Raw genomic sequence first — 15,614 nt, forward strand, 5'->3', positions numbered from 1 at the left:
CATTTCGCAAGCCAACATGGTAGACTAATATAAATTTATTGAGTTGTAGCTACTTTGGCACAGCTAAGACGAAGAACCGCCTGGGTTAGAATACTACAGCAGCACGCTGTTCAATAGTCACAGTTGGCTTGTATTCACTAGTACAAGTCACCATGTTTCTCGGAAGACGTTGCCGTGTAATACCTAAGAAGCATATTAAAATCTAGCTTCAAGGCACTGTGCACGGATATGGATCAGTAGAGCTGTAGTTTCTGTATAGATGAGAGATGAGAGATGAAGCGAGGATAAGATAAACTTGCCTAACGGCCCGAGACCCGCCGTGAGTAACAAGGCGCATTCTGTTGCTGTGGTGCTGTAGCTGAAACCTCACCCCGCCCCATAACTCAGCGCTGAATTACACGACGACTTAATAAGACATATAACAGCTTAGGAAATAATAACCATGCGTATTAGAGTGAAAGAACAGACTCTCAAACTCTTTTCAGCCCTCAAAATCTCGTTTTTATCTCTGTTTCTCTTTCTTTCTTTCTTTCTTTCTTTCTTTCTTTCTTTCTTTCTTTCTTTCTTTCTTTCTTTCTTTCTTTCTTTCTTTCTTTCTTTCTTTCTTTCTTTCTTTCTTTCTTTCCTCGACAACTAATTTTTCGATACAGGAAAATGTCGGGTAGGCTTAGTAGGCGCATCCTAAAATAGAAATTTTAGGATATGCTAGCGGTTCTTTTCATCCAGACACCTGAAAATCACGACCGCCTATTACATGATGTTAATGTCAGCTGTATTAATATCGTATAGCTTTTTGAACGCAGAATTCAGTAGAATCTTATTGCTTACTAGCAGTCTTTTCGCAAAATATGGCCGAGTTTCTCCGCAGCCCGTCTAGCTGCTTCATCACTACGCGACAAGTGACAGAATAGCGGAAGATCTCGGAGAATAGTAACTTATACTATTTTTCTATAAGCTCCTCATTCCCTCCTAACAACCAATCGCTAGGAGCTGACACTCGGTTTTCAGCCTTCGCAACCTATAATTCCTTATAAACCCTTTCAATCTTTCTTTTTCTTCTTTCTTAATCCTTTCTTAATTCTTCTTCTTTATAAACCCTTCTTTAATTTTTCTTTTCCTTCTTTTGTCGTCGATATGTTCGCGCCAGTGCTCCGAGTCACAAAAGCACTCAAGCCACAAACGGCTGCATTGAGTGCCACACTTGTGTTTGCTGGTATAGCTGGCGGCGCATACAGCTACAGAATATACAATCGATTTGTCCGAGAATATCAGACACATGTCCGACAGAAGATAGGTGTGCTGGATTCACTCAACAACTCGAACACAGTCCGCACTCTAGTCAATCCTCATAACCATGTTACCATGGGAGACTCTTGCTCAACCATTTTGACAACGCTCCCAGAGCAAGAGACGCCATCAGACGAAGTCATCCTATCTGCGCTTGTGAAAGGCTTTTTCTCAGGTCCAGTTTTCATGCCAGAAAGAATTGCACTTCGACTTATAGGACTCCGATTCGTAACATTTGAAGGTGAGTTTGTTACAACAAATAGTATTACCTGCAGCGCTCATAGCCATAATGAATAGGCTTGGAACCGACAGCACAGCCCATCTGGAAGACTTCACAGCTGTCCAGCACTCAGCTTCCTATGAAAACAGCAATACTATGGGGATGTTTCCAAATCGCGAATATCGAACTCTCGAATTCTAAAGACGGAGATAATAGAAGTGTGGTTGATATTGTTTTCGGTACCGATCGAGAGCAATTTGCTGGTTGCCATCGGTTTTCCGTCAAACGTGTGGAGGAAAATTCTCTAACCCAGAAACAGCCTGCACAGTTTCAGGTACAGGTGGAGAGCATTATCTGCAATCCAACCGTTAACAAGCCGATTTCCATTAGTTTTCTAGGAGGATTTCACAAAGTATACGCAAATCTGCTTTTTAGGGACGCTGTCGCGGAGGCAATGCACCGGCTAAGTCTTAGCAGTGCGTAATAGATGCCATGCCGAAGAAATGAACTATTTTCCATGACAGAAATGTTCATGACTGTAATATTAATATGTACATTAGACACACTCCATTTCATAGTAACTGGCAGAAGTGAGTTCAAATTCATAGAGATTAGAAGGCAGTTGAATTTATAATAGTTAATGGAATAATAAAGACATGGCTGCTTGGCTTGCTTTCTCAAACGGTTCAACCAGTACATCACAGCAAACACAGTGTTTCAAAACGTTGCCAGTCGAAGCTTGCTCAATTGTAATTAGCTGGATTAATATATAACAGGGATTATAATTAACTTCTATTCCATCAAGGCTTAAAGTGTTAAATATTTCTAGAACTATCCTGTTGCGACCTATGCGCTGTGTTTTGTTCTTCCATCTGGCTCTTTGTATTAATGGTTTTCCCTCACGTCAATGACAGTTGACTTGAACTTCCGAGCAGGAAGGCGACGATTGAATAAAATGTCAGTCTCGCGGTAAGTGCGGTGCTTCAGCTCAGGGAGGAAGAAGTATGCCATGAACCAGCACACGACAGCAGTGCCTCCCCACACGTAACCACATTTGCCCGCAAGATTCCATCCTGTGGGGTTCAAGAGCTGTGAAGCCAGGTAAATCATGGGAATTTCCGCAACATAGTATGCAGCACGGCCAACGCCAGTGCTTAGGGCGCGAAGTCGGACAGAGGATGTCTCAGCAATAATCGTATAGGAGATTGGTCCCAGGCTCCCGGCGAAAACGAAAGAGATGATGATACCGAGACAAGCTTGGGCGTAGTTGGTTGAGTTGTTTTGCGGAATAGAGGCGCAAATACCAAGAATGAACAGAAGGGTGATGTTTGTGGCAGTTCCCCATAGGTAGATGGTTCGTCGGCCAAACCAGGCAGTTAAAAACCAAGAACAAGCGTTGGCAACAAATTGAAGACAAGAGTTGATCAGGTTAAGCTGGAAAGCACGATCGGATCCAATACCAGCCTCTAAGTCGGGGGTCAGCTACCTATATTAAAACATATTCAATGGAAACTGTGTACTCACGCTCGAAAAAGAAAGTTGCCTGGTTGGCAATCAAATTGCCAGCAAAGTTCTGAGACGCGTAAATCAAGCAAGTAATAATCGTTCGTCGCAGGTCGGTGCCCTTGAAAAGATCAAGAAGCGTGGGAGCACCGCCCATCTGTTTCTCGATCTCAACGGTACGCTCCATCATGGCAAGTGTGTTTGCTGAATTCTGTCCGGATTTACCACCAAGGCGCTCAATGGAACGAAGAGCTTCTTCTTTACGGCCGCGGCGAATGAGCCACCATGGAGATTCAGGAGCCAAAAAGATGAGAATCAAAAGAGGAGTCTAGTTATGTCAGTACTTGCCACTGCTGAATTTGAAACTCGAGACTCACGGGGAAGATCCACTGAAGTGCAAGAGGCACTCGCCAAGCCCACTGGTCGTCACGTTTATTATATCCAAGTGTCGCAGCCGCAACGATGATCGAGCCGATGGACCACGCCATTTGAAGAGTAGCGGTGCAGGCGCCTCGAAGGGGGAGGGGGACAATCTCGCTGGCATATGCGGGGGCGTTCGCAATGAAGAATCCCCAGGGGACACCTTCCAAGGCTTGTCCGACAACAAGCAGTGTAAGTGAGTTTGCCTATGAGATTTCATTAGTCATTGGAATCAACAAACGGGCAATGTCACTTACAAAGAATGATATAAAGATCGTGGCGTTCATAAGAACCAGGCCCAGAATAGTAGTCCAACGATATCCGATACGATTGGTAATAGGACCGGCCAGGAAAACACCTACGAAGGCACCGCATTGACCCGATTGGAAAAGGGCACTCTGCCATTTTGTTGGAATCGTCCATCCGGAGCCTTCAACGAAAATACCAAATTCCTTTTGGAAGGCCGCTTGTGCGACAAAGTTGCCGTTCAAGAACATATCGAAGGATTCCATAACCTAGCAGGCATTAGTTGCGATGTTACGCAGACAATGGCTCGATTATGAAGAGCAAACTCACGATAGTAAAGCACATGGTGAAAGCCCATAGACATGCCCAAGGATGTGTCTTGACCGCCTCCCAGACACCCATATCATGCTCTTGGTTTTCACCATCGATGGCATCATTTATCAGATCCTTGTTTCCAAGAACCTCTGCCTCCGGGACATCGACATGAGCTGCACCAAGGTGCAGATCATCCTGTTTCTCGCCTGACGACATTGTGTCCTGGGTGCTCGCTTTCTCTCTCCGAATCAATGCAATATCACCTTGAGAACATAACGGCTTTCAAACAGCACAAGGAAAAGGACAAGCATGGGGTTTATATATCTCGATATCCATGATTCTCGGCCTTATTCAACTCACGGACTCTTATGATACGCGCTTCATCTTTCGATGTTATGCGCGATGTTGCTTAGTACCCAGGTCCATTTACAGGTCCCCCTGTATGAGTCCGTGGATATGATAGGTGCGCATCTGAAGTAACCAATAAATCTCCGCGCCTCTGCTGACTAGGGCAAGCGTTGCCTCGCTGAGGCCAGCGCCTCGCCGTCTCAGATTGGACCGCTTCTCTCGCTGAGGATCCCTATCCTTGCCTGTTCGGGCAATGGCCAATAGCTGGCTCCCGCCAACAGAAATATCCCCATATTCTCCGTATAGATTCGGGGAGAACCTAACTGATACAAGTCAAGTGCGGGGAAACTAGACTGTTTGCGAGTCTGGAGAAACTCGACTACCCCAAGGTTAATACCTCAGGGCCTATGGCGAATGCTTTGTTGTACTCTGGGGTAGTTGTAGCTGCCTAGCGAACCAAGAAATTAACTCAAGATCCAGAAATAAAGTTAGAATTGACATGTGGTTTTCGTCATGCTCCGATGTACCGAGACCAAAAGTCGGAGCTATTTTAGCTGAGTGCTACGCACTACAAGTTCTGTTCCTCCGCCAGTTTGGCCGAGAGCATCGTCAAGTGATGGTAATACGCCACGAATACGCCACGCACAATCCCTGGTTACTACAAGGCGTGTTTTGGTGCCAAAGAGAAAACGTTGCTTCTCTTCAATCTGATCGAATGATTCTTTGATAGAATAGTATCCCCAATCTCTTCACATGCTGATAGCAAATTGCAAGGCAAACACCAGTTCTCCGCATATGCGGAGTAAATATGGGCTCCTAGGAGACAGTGGGGGTGGCGTGTGGGGGAGGGTCGCTTCATGCGTTCTCCAGCTGCCAGCTCAGCTCAGATGAATGCAACGTGTTGATGGAAGGAAAACACGTTTATTCGGGAGCAATGATCTTCAAAACTACAGTCTAATTGGGTAAAAACTAGATACACGATTCAGAATCTCGACTAGCGTATCATCCAGTCCCAGCTCGAAACGGCGCCTGGATTGGTTCTTCGACCAGGCGTGAAACTTCGAGAACTGTATTTTCAGCTTGTGAAGTTAGGGCTTCAATATTGGTCAAGTCTTAATCTAGAGCAGCTACGGTAAGGTTGATTACGTTAATTCGGTCTTAGTACATTTGATACCTGTAAACAACGCGAGGCGGTGTGCCAATGCATTAATAGCCTCTGTTACATCGGCAGCATTATCGTAACAGTAACCTGCCCAACCCATAGCAGCTGTAGTAAGCCCATTGATATAATTCCTCGTCAAGATATATATTCAAAATCCCCACATCTGTTTGACCTTTCAATCATGAATTGAAGCCTCAATCCCCTGGGCATTCTCAAATGTGGTTTCTGTCGCTCCACGCGCGTCTTTAGGCTTGCAAATCGCACGTCTAGTAGCGTCAAATCCTCGTCTATTAACCTCGCTGATAAGGATCTTGCAAGTGATGATGCATAATAATCATGCAATCAGATGCCTTGAAAATATATATGCTTTTTTATCTTTTGCTTTTGGCCTCACAAAGACCATTTTTCCGAGATGATGCATAATAAGAAGAATCAGCATCGTCAAAATGAGAACATTTGAGGTTGTTCAGGCTAAGCTTCCAGCAATAAGTGACACAAAAAAATAAATATATATCTGTTGTGAGTTTATAGTCGAAGAGATTGGTAAGGAGGTTTGGGATTGTGCCCTTGTCACGCTGCCATTTGTTTGAAAGGACATAGTAATGTACCTGAAGAAAAATGTCGGACTGTTTCACTGAAATATCTTCATCCCCTTTTCGTCCCCTAGAAAAAGGAAAGTTATTAAAAAAGAACATTATAAATATCTTGAGGTACAGGTAAAACGGAGGTCTAGAAGGTTCAAAGTGGAAGCTTGTGGCGTATCTAAGTAACAGGCCCTACGATAAATGCCAACTAGAACATGCACACAGATTTTGCAGAACATAATCCATCTTAACAATTGCTACGCTACAGAATCGTCGGCAGAAACAAATGAGATAACTACCTCTGTAGCAATAACGCGCATTCAGAGATAGATAATCGGTACGGTCAAATGTTCTGAGATAAACGCGGCGTTTCCAGGGTAAATGATTCCAGGGTTTGGCGAAGGACCGTACGTGTACTTGCAGACCGCGTGCAAAAATATTTTCCGTGTTACAATGATGTGTCAGTAGACGTAGTTGAATGGATTTTTGCCTCGAAAGAGTAGTTATTTCTTTAGTATTTATTTCTTTATACCTAAGCTATAGACAAGGTCTATCATGGAAGTGGCAAATGGGCTTGCAAAAAAATAGAGACCGAGCAATCGATTGGCTCGCAAAAACACGCTGCAGTATATGCACATGAGGGCAGCCATAATACCCACGTTAATAATGCTGTTATTATTCTTGTGCATGTGCATTTTCATTTTGCGGTGTCTATTTTTTTTTTGGCAAATCGCTTTGAATGGTTGCACACATCTCATTACTAACGTGGCTACCAGTAGCTACGGGGAGATCTGAGCGGTCGCGTTACTATAAAAACGTCTTAATAGAATAAAATTAAGGAGAAAAAAAGAGAAAAAGCAAAATACAAAGACAATCTTCAAACTGATTTAGCAACTGAGTAAGTGCTCTAGACTATCATGGCAAGCTACTTTCGGCTCATATTCCGCTCCCACCTCCGCAGCAGTCAGCTCAACCCGGCCGTGATGTACCGAAGCCCGGCTCGCTGCCCGAATTGCCATCGCTAACTGTTTTGGTGGTCAATAGACCCACGGCTATGTAGCTTCAAATCAAGACTGCAGCAGAGACAAGATGTCTGACGGCTATCGCTATAGATAGGATTTGCGCGCTGACATACCGAAGCTTCCTTTGAAGGAATTCAGCAGCCGATGGATGAGAGATCATCGGAGGAGCTACTTCGTGTTTCATTTGCTACAGAGGGCTAACCTGCCTACGAGAAACCACGGCATATGTAACATGATCAAAGCAAAAGTGCGTCATGGATGATGAATGTCCACTTTGAACGGAATGCGAGGATTTCTAAGCTAAGCATTGAATTGATGCACAAATGGTGATGAAGGCGACAAAAGCGCAGAAAACTAATCTATGCAGCTCAAACTTTTCTTCTAGAAGCAGCATCACATATTGTTTTCGCCCATTAATCTGATTCCAAGCTCAATGATCGCGGCGAGATGAAATAAAAGTGCATTTGCGACTTGGGGAGCGTCTTTGATGATCGTTGAGGGGCTTCACGCATTGGCTTTGCAAAAGTGCCAATGTCATCACTGAAGGCAGCTCCCAAAAAGCGCGCGATGAATTCATAAGAGCAAGGTATGTGATCCTTCGAGCGCAGCTATTCTCCAGACCTCGGAACTTCGGCCTAACTGCACTATGCATGGATGCACAGCACCGAACAAGATGCGTTGTTGCACAAGATTAAGTCGATAGTAGCGCGAAAGCCTCACGCTAAATCCGCCGAGGATCTCGAGAATTTGCTGTGAGAAAGGCAATGGAGCCATGGAACGGCGATTACTGCCCGATTCAACGGGCAAGCAGCTAGGATATCCACGCACTAAGGCAAGAATCAATGCAAGGGTTCTATAACAGACCAAATGTCCCTGTAGCCTCGACCGTCTTTAGGCACTGCTCCGTAGACTTATGCAAGCTGGAGGCAAGGAACAGCTGTATCACCGGCCAACAGCTAATAATGTCTGTACCACAAGCCGTGTCCGCTTGTCAACCAATAACTATTGTGGATGAACCGCCCTCTTCTCAACTGCAGCTGCCTTCCTACATCCATCTTCCAATTTTTAAGCCTGCCTCGCCCGGCCTTGCAAGATGCGCCTCTTCGGTTTCGTCTTTTCGCTGCTTCTGCGATTGGGAATTGCCTACACCTTGAGCGAGGTTGAGACCCAGATATCCTCATACCAAGCCCATAACGCCACCTACACTGCAGCACCCACTCCTCCATCGGGCTGTCAGCTAGCAGTAGGGTTCCCTAGCCCAGAATTCCAATCTTGATAGCCCGTGTTAACACAGATCTTAGTGTGGCTTCCTGGCCTTCTCTTTACCGTCACAGCTGTCATATCCCAACAGCTCGACCTATGAATTCGAGGAATCGCGATACTGGGCGCAGCAACAAGCTCTGACTAGACCGACTTGTCGATTCTCTCCCGCATCGCCAGAAGAAGTATCCTTGGCCGTTCTTGCCTTGCGTGTCACACAGTGCAAGTTTGCTGTTAAAAGCGGTGGTCATGCTGCTTTTGCCGGCGCCTCGAACATTGACGGCGGCGTGACAATCGATCTTATCAACCTGAACCAGATTACGCTCTCATCTGATAAGACTCAGGCCTCTATTGGCCCAGGAAACGTCTGGTATGATGTTTACAACTATCTCCAGCCTCACAACGTAACTGTGATTGGCGGGAGGGTGTCTGCCATTGGCGTGGGGGGCCTGACTTTGGGAGGTGGAATGTCGTTTTTCTCTAGCCAACATGGATGGGCATGTGACAATGTGAATTCTTATGAGGTGATTTCTACTTGTGTTACGTTTGATCAGAACTGGAACACTAACGCCTTATGAATAGGTCGTGCTTGCAGACGGCTCAATCCGCCAAGTCAGCTACTCGTCCCCGTATTCTGATTTGTACTGGGCGCTTCGCGGAGGAGGGAATAATTTTGGCATCGTAACAAGATTTGATCTCGCGGCCTATCCCCAAGGCGATCTCTGGGCTGGCTCAGATGCCTTTTTGTACACAAACGAGACGGCAGCTGCCATTAACGACGCCTTCTATTTCCTTGGAATCAACGCTCCCTCGGATCCATACGCTCAAGTCATCATTGCATACGCTTATGCGCAGTCAGAAGATCTCTTCGTCATTGCATCTGACCTCCAATATGCCAAACCAGTCGCCAATCCTCCCATCTTGCAAAATTTCACCTCGGTCCCCGGTGCTATCGCAAGCACACTCCGCATCACGGATCTCTCGAATCTAACGGTTGAGTTCAATAACTCCAACCCCGGTGGCTTCCGGTATGTTTTCACTATCTAGAGGGTACTTCTTCGCCGAGACTGACTTGGTCCTTACAGACAAACATACTGGACTTTTACAGTTCAGAACAATGCCGCTTTAATGGCTGACATGGTCGCCATCTACATGGAAGAAATCGACGCTATCAAAAACGTCACAGGGGTTGGGCCTTCAATTATCTTTCAGCTCATCACTACTGATATGACCGATCACTTTTCCAAGAATGGCGGTAATGCACTTGGACTTGCTGGCCAAGGTCCTCTGAACCGTGCGTGACCTTTTTCTTCTTACTCGCTCTCTCTACTAACTTTGGTAATAGTAATCAATGTCGACATATCTTGGTCCAATGCCTCGGATGACGAGAGAGTCCTCGCAGCTGCGCAAAACATTGTCGACCGCTCTGTGGCCGTTGCATGTGCCAAAGGCCTCGATCACCCATACCTTTACCAAAACTACGCTTCTTACCAGCAAGATGTCTTTGCTAGCTATGGGGCAGATAACCTCGCAAAACTAAGATCAATAAGTACTAAATACGACCCGCAGCGGGTGTGGCAGAAGTTACAGCCAGGATACTTTAAGCTAGGATAATTTATATTGACAGTGTCTAACTTGCATGCACAACACAAACTATATCAACTCTCTCCCTGCTGTAGCTCATGTCTATGTTTGTTCTATGTAAAGAGGTAGAATTAAACCAGAGGTCGCAGCGCATCGATTAACTCCGTTTTGCCGTAAAGAACTTTGCTGTCTTTAGATTCCACGTCGACCATACCACCTTTGTTTTGGGCGTCATTGGCCTTGATTAGCAGTTCAGCAAGAGTTGGGCTCATTACTCGTTCCATCACTTCCTTCCACTCAGCGCGAGGAACAGCCTTCGCCTGAATTGTCTTCCCCAGTAGCTCTCTCAGAGCCGCGGCCGCGTCATTGGCGCTATATCGACGTGGACCCTCGGCGTGGATAATCTCAACATCTTCCGTGGCAGCGGGCCGCAACAAGATATTCGCAGCAATCAGACCAAGGTCCGACGCTGAGATCCTAGGGAACAGCACGTCCACCGGATCGAGAAAGCTTGGTAAGATACCGGACTCTTTGGCTACTGGGATGGCTCGTCCCCATCCCGCTTCTATGTGCTCAGATGATCGTAGAAATACTTTCTTGCCGGGGACTTTGGTGAGTCGCACTTCAAAATCACGGCACATTGTCGGCATCCCAATGTCATCGGTGATATGAGCGCCATAGTCCGAAATTGCAAGCACGCGTTGTGGTCGCGCTTCTTCAAGTGCAGTAGCAATGCTTTCGATAGCTTGTCTCATTTGTTCAGCGGTGTCCTTTAGCTGTGGAGCCGGTGGAACGATGACTTGAACTGTATCTGCATTGCCAATTGCCTCCGCAAGGGCTTTGGGATCCTGCAAGTCGGCTACAGAGATCTCACAGCCAATCTCACGTAGCTTGGCTGCTTTTGATGCATCACGTAGAATTGCTCGAACCGGCTTGCCCGCCTCTCGCAGTGCCTTTGACGTTGCAAAGCCGACTTTGCCGGTGGCCCCAACGATTGCAAACATTTTCAAGGTGGTAAATTGAGTTCCTTGAGGAGATATGGATGTAAGCGTAGGAATGCTCTGTTAAATGAGCAGCTAAGAAGATTGAAGACTTGAAGTATTAAATATGTAGACGCGAGGAAGAGTTGTATTTCGTTGCTGTTTTACTTGGCCTTTTAGTTACATGCCGCTACATTGCTCTTGATATCTCAAGTCCCCAGCAACACAACTCATTACGAGTCTCGGTTTTTATAGAATTATCCTAAAGCCGAAGATAAGTTGAAGGCTTGTTGTTCAACTGCCAGCGGATTAGCAATTCAGATGATCTAAATCCGACCGCCGCTGATTTGAGACAAACGTTTCTCCTCGGAGCACAGTGCATAGAAACTCGTGCCGTGAACTACACCTTGAATTTTTCGAGTGGCACCGCACTTGCGCTACCTCCACCACAGCTTTTAGACTGTGTCGTACACCATTACAATCGTACTAATCGAGTTGACTAGGTATGTTTAATAAACAATACAGTATGACCTTAAACTACTTCTCTAGGCACGTCATAATTGCTTGCTTGAGATGGAGCCAAGTTATCCCATGTTGGCATTGGCATTGAAATCTGTCAGAAACCTTCATCTTTTCCGCAGACACGACATGATGAGCAGGACAATAAGATGCTATTTTTCTCTTCATCAATGGTCACAGCATACAAATTTTGACTATTTCTAGGACCCCTGAGCCGTAATGCAGCATGGAAAATACTCCTAGGGAGATATAGGGTTCAGTATGCTTTCTTTTATACTAAAAAGAATGGTGACCAATCAGCAAACCTGAGCTTATTACAACTAAGTAGAGCAAAATTAAAGGCTAGTCTAAAATCAGCGCTCATGTATACGATGGCTTTCTCAATTAGGAATATTTAAGTGCTAACTAGGGCTTCTTTATTAATCTTGAAATGAACAATACAATTATAATCTCACGGTAAGATGGCCTGTGCTCATCTCTCATGCAGCTCTCGTCAACGTTACATTGAAAGCAGCGGCCGAAATCTTAGCCAACTTGCCTCCTTGTCCATAGCTGAATATGAAATCCCCTGTGCTTTTAAAGTCATATGCGGCTCGATCCAATTCAAGCCAGGACTGGCAACTGCCATTTTCCCATACCAATTTTGCGTCCTCTGCTGAGTTTTCCGCAGCAGTGGTGGTATCATAAATAGCGCGCCACGATCTTTGAGTGCTGCCATTTGAGCCTTGAGCAACGAGATTTGTTGGATATAATCGAGCGTTGACATAGGAAGCTTCGGGGATTGAGTCTGGGTTTGCTGAGAGACCGTCAAGGCTGTACAGGTCGGGGTGATGAAGCACATCGAAACCTCGCACGATAAACTTCTCCATCGCCAGATTGTTTTCTGCGTCGATATTCAACACGATGGTAGAGTTTGTTGAATGATCAGTAAATGTGCCTTTGAGCGCCTCCAGTGAGGCAGCCTCGGCCCGCCCAGCCTTGTCAACTGCTGGAATGAGCTCTTCGACAATGGCGCTGAAGATTTCGGAAGGCATGTTTTCACTGACTTCAGCACCAGCAATGAGTAGTACAACTGAGATATCGAAATCGGGAACCAGTCCAAAAACAGCATGATAAAGGCCCAAATCGCCACTCTTGGTATACAAGTCGACAATACGGCCATCGGCCGTTAAGTGGTCGCTCCGAAGAATCTCCCAAGGAGCGCCAACGGAATATCCCCACGAAGAAGTGTGGCTACGTGGTTTCATCCACTCTCGAGTGCGTCGTGGGCTGAGAAAGCGGTTGTTAAGGATGCCTTCGGCAAAAGCGATCAGATCCGACGTACTCGAAAACATGCCACCGGCACTAGAAATGGGTTAATACAGCCGTCTATCATAATTTGGGTGGCAACACCGAAGAAGAAGCTTCACGTACCTTTCAAAAACACCTAAAGTAACATTCCATGTAGTTTCTCCAACAGGGACAAAGCCATTTTTTGAAAATGATTCTACAAACCCGTTGAATGAAGAGCTGTTCATATTAACAATGTCGAACACATTGTCTTGGATGTTATCTATATAGCTCTTGTTCGTGGCGGCGTCAATCACCATTCCAAGGAGGGCAAAGCCAACGTTAGAATACGAAGGGCTAGTGTATGGTAGATATATCGGCTCTCTCCTTTGTAAGTCTTTGACAAGATCATCTTGTGTGCACGGTGGAGTGCCGGGAAGCCCTGAGCAATTCGGGCCGGTGCCTTGTGGAATAGCTGGTAGACCAATTGTCTGCCACAGAGGGATAGGAAAGATTCCCAAATCAAAAGCCGCTATGTCAAAAATTAGCTTTCTAATAGCAATATTAAAGAAAACAAGAAATCCAAGGAGCTCTTACTATCAGTGGCAAGACCAGAGAGATGAGTCATCAAGGAATCGACAGTTATGTCTTCCCACGGAATGGCCTCGACAGAAGTAGAAGCGGCAGCTTCCTTGAGCTCAGGAATGTATTCAAGCACTGAATCATCCATATGGATGGACTTGGACTGCAAAGCTGCTAATGCAGGAAATATCTTCGACAAGCTTCCCACCCGAAAGATTGTATTGTCATCGATGGATTCAGTGCCGATATCTGAGAGAACCGGGGGTGTAAAATGATAGCTAAATAGTGGTCCGTTTTCATGTATAGATTTGACCATAATAGAGATACCGCTTGAGTTTAGCTTTGAACTGAAGCTTGAATCGATGGCTGACTTGAGTTTCTGACTAGCCAGTTTGACCGCTTCGTTTTGGCTAGGAGCCTGTGGCGGTGGAAGTACAGCTCCAAGAGGTGGACATGAGCTCGCTATGACAGACGAGATTAGGGGAAAGACAGCTACTGCCGTTGTGGATGCAACGAAAGGTTTCATGGCTGAATGTATTGGGGCAATTGACCTGTGCAAAAAGTGCTAAAAGACAGCTAGAAGTTGAGTGAGAATGGATAGTGTTTGAAAATTTGAGAATGGTATTACTATCTCAGAGGAATAGATTTAATATTTTATACTTAATGGTAAAGAATAGGACGATCTCAAATGCGTAATGCTAGGTAAACTACCTAGAACGACGCGTCAATATTCAGCGATAATGGGGGACAGCAATAAGCGCTAAGTTGGATCAGGGCACCAAGCCTCAGGGACGGCGAATGCTACTGACGCTGTTAAAGTGGCTGAGATTGACGGATTCATACAACGCCTGATCCTTGTAAAATACTATGGCTCCTGAAGGATTATACACAGCCTTTGCAAATTCTACTAGGCGTACTGCAGACTATTAAACTGGACTGCGGGTCTCATTGATTCTCTCACCTAATTATATATATAGTTAGCTAATTACTGACATTGGAAAACAGTTTGCGAGGTGGCATGGCACTGGCTACGTATGTAGCTAAGCAGCCTTATTATTGCTATTTTTAGATACATACAACCGCGTATAAGTCTTTTGAGAGTTGATTGCACTGAGCATACAAAGTATACATGACTGTGCATATCATCATTGATCAGTCAAATCTCATATTCCAACTCGGCGGTAGATAGCCCGACCTTCGGGCTACTTAAATATGGCTCCGATACATGGCCAATCCGCAAGTCTTTACATATGTAAACGTCGTACTCATAGACGCGAAGCGCGAAATACGCGACAATATGAATGTCATAGGTAATGGCGTCTTCGTTCAGTTTAACGTCCGGGTCGTACCGAGGATAGCCAAAACCCGATGTAAACATGGGCCTCGTTGATGGAATAAAAATGCTCTGGAGTCCCTGTTTAATAATATTGGAAAGGGGTAACAAGAGGAGTCTTTGTGCTGCGGCAATCACTCCAAACGGGGCAAACACAATTCGCCTAACATCTTGTCAAACAGAAATAGCAAGTTTGGCTACCGGTAGGTACGACTCATAGAATGTTTTATTGTCTTGCTGTCTGTCAATTTTGTCAGACAGAGTAAAATTGCAAGGCTTTTCTCTCATGCATCATTCACCACGGCTCAGGACTAAAAAGCACCTTGACTACTAGAGCAGCCAAGCACGATGACTATGACCTTGACCAGTCTGGATCTAGTAAAGTCAATCTCATGAGGTATTATGTTGATAAATGGATTTCTCAAGGCGTCCCAATTGGCGGCATCGGCATGTCAACAATCCTTTCCGGTCTTTACACCCTCCATATCATCCTGTCAGGAGTAATGCTAAGTTGGTATACCATAGGTACTCAAACTCACATCGGCTCTGGAGGAGGCTCGGCAATCCTGGGTGCTCTTCAGCAGCTGGCCACTGCACCTGTTACCGAGTTAGCAATCACTGAGGTCGATGTCGCGGGAGCGCCATCGAATGATTATGCAGCCATGGCTCAAGCATGCCTAAGTGTCTCCAAATGCATTGGTATCACTATATGGGAGATAAGCGACAAGGTAAATAATTACTCATTGTTTATCACGTTTAGCATTATGGATGGACCTGACATGGTATAATAGGACTCGTGGCGTACGGGCGCTGATCCGCTCTTATATGACAGTAACTTCAATCCCAAGGCTGCACACAATGCCATTGTCAACATCTTGTGATGAAACATATAGTACATATGTATGGTATATATAAAGCTTTATAATACTGCATTTGTATCACAACACTAAATATTGTATTAGATGTTGCGCAAATGCTCA

At 45.4% G+C, this 15,614-nt stretch overlaps 6 protein-coding genes across 6 annotated transcripts; 3 read left to right on the plus strand and 3 right to left on the minus strand.

Moving 5' to 3' along the window:
- The first annotated feature begins 991 nt into the window (after positions 1-991).
- On the plus strand, positions 992-2,177 carry TrAtP1_012091 (uncharacterized protein). The gene is made up of 2 exons (XM_014090458.2): positions 992-1,528; positions 1,585-2,177. Exons 1-2 carry the CDS (start codon positions 1,135-1,137, stop codon positions 1,989-1,991), a joined length of 801 nt encoding a protein of 266 aa, XP_013945933.2. The 5' UTR covers positions 992-1,134; the 3' UTR covers positions 1,992-2,177.
- Positions 2,178-2,392: 215 nt separating this feature from the next.
- TrAtP1_012092 (uncharacterized protein) lies at positions 2,393-4,207 on the minus strand (the record flags this gene model as incomplete). Its single annotated transcript, XM_014090457.2, has 5 exons — positions 2,393-2,973; positions 3,032-3,338; positions 3,388-3,636; positions 3,688-3,945; positions 4,007-4,207. 5 exons carry the CDS (start codon positions 4,205-4,207, stop codon positions 2,393-2,395), a joined length of 1,596 nt encoding a protein of 531 aa, XP_013945932.2.
- A 3,824-nt stretch (positions 4,208-8,031) lies between these two features.
- Positions 8,032-11,116, plus strand: TrAtP1_012093 (uncharacterized protein). The gene is made up of 5 exons (XM_066115386.1): positions 8,032-8,350; positions 8,409-8,891; positions 8,950-9,395; positions 9,453-9,661; positions 9,713-11,116. Exons 1-5 carry the CDS (start codon positions 8,201-8,203, stop codon positions 9,979-9,981), a joined length of 1,557 nt encoding a protein of 518 aa, XP_065971484.1. The 5' UTR covers positions 8,032-8,200; the 3' UTR covers positions 9,982-11,116.
- Positions 10,083-10,955, minus strand: TrAtP1_012094 (uncharacterized protein; the record flags this gene model as incomplete). Its single annotated transcript, XM_014090456.2, has 1 exon — positions 10,083-10,955. One exon carries the CDS (start codon positions 10,953-10,955, stop codon positions 10,083-10,085), a length of 873 nt encoding a protein of 290 aa, XP_013945931.1.
- A 732-nt stretch (positions 11,117-11,848) lies between the features above and the next one.
- TrAtP1_013372 (uncharacterized protein) lies at positions 11,849-13,991 on the minus strand. The gene is made up of 3 exons (XM_014090073.2): positions 13,317-13,991; positions 12,864-13,251; positions 11,849-12,794 (listed from the first exon to the last, which is right to left on the minus strand). Exons 1-3 carry the CDS (start codon positions 13,825-13,827, stop codon positions 11,930-11,932), a joined length of 1,764 nt encoding a protein of 587 aa, XP_013945548.1. The 5' UTR covers positions 13,828-13,991; the 3' UTR covers positions 11,849-11,929.
- A 1,035-nt stretch (positions 13,992-15,026) lies between these two features.
- TrAtP1_012095 (uncharacterized protein) lies at positions 15,027-15,515 on the plus strand (the record flags this gene model as incomplete). Its single annotated transcript, XM_066115387.1, has 2 exons — positions 15,027-15,362; positions 15,426-15,515. The coding sequence occupies 2 exons, from the start codon at positions 15,027-15,029 to the stop codon at positions 15,513-15,515; spliced, it is 426 nt and encodes a 141-aa protein (XP_065971485.1).
- Between the last annotated feature and the right edge of the window lie 99 nt (positions 15,516-15,614).

This window comes from Trichoderma atroviride, chromosome 7, assembly GCF_020647795.1.
Source record: "Trichoderma atroviride chromosome 7, complete sequence".
In the NCBI taxonomy this organism is placed as follows: domain Eukaryota; kingdom Fungi; phylum Ascomycota; class Sordariomycetes; order Hypocreales; family Hypocreaceae; genus Trichoderma; species Trichoderma atroviride.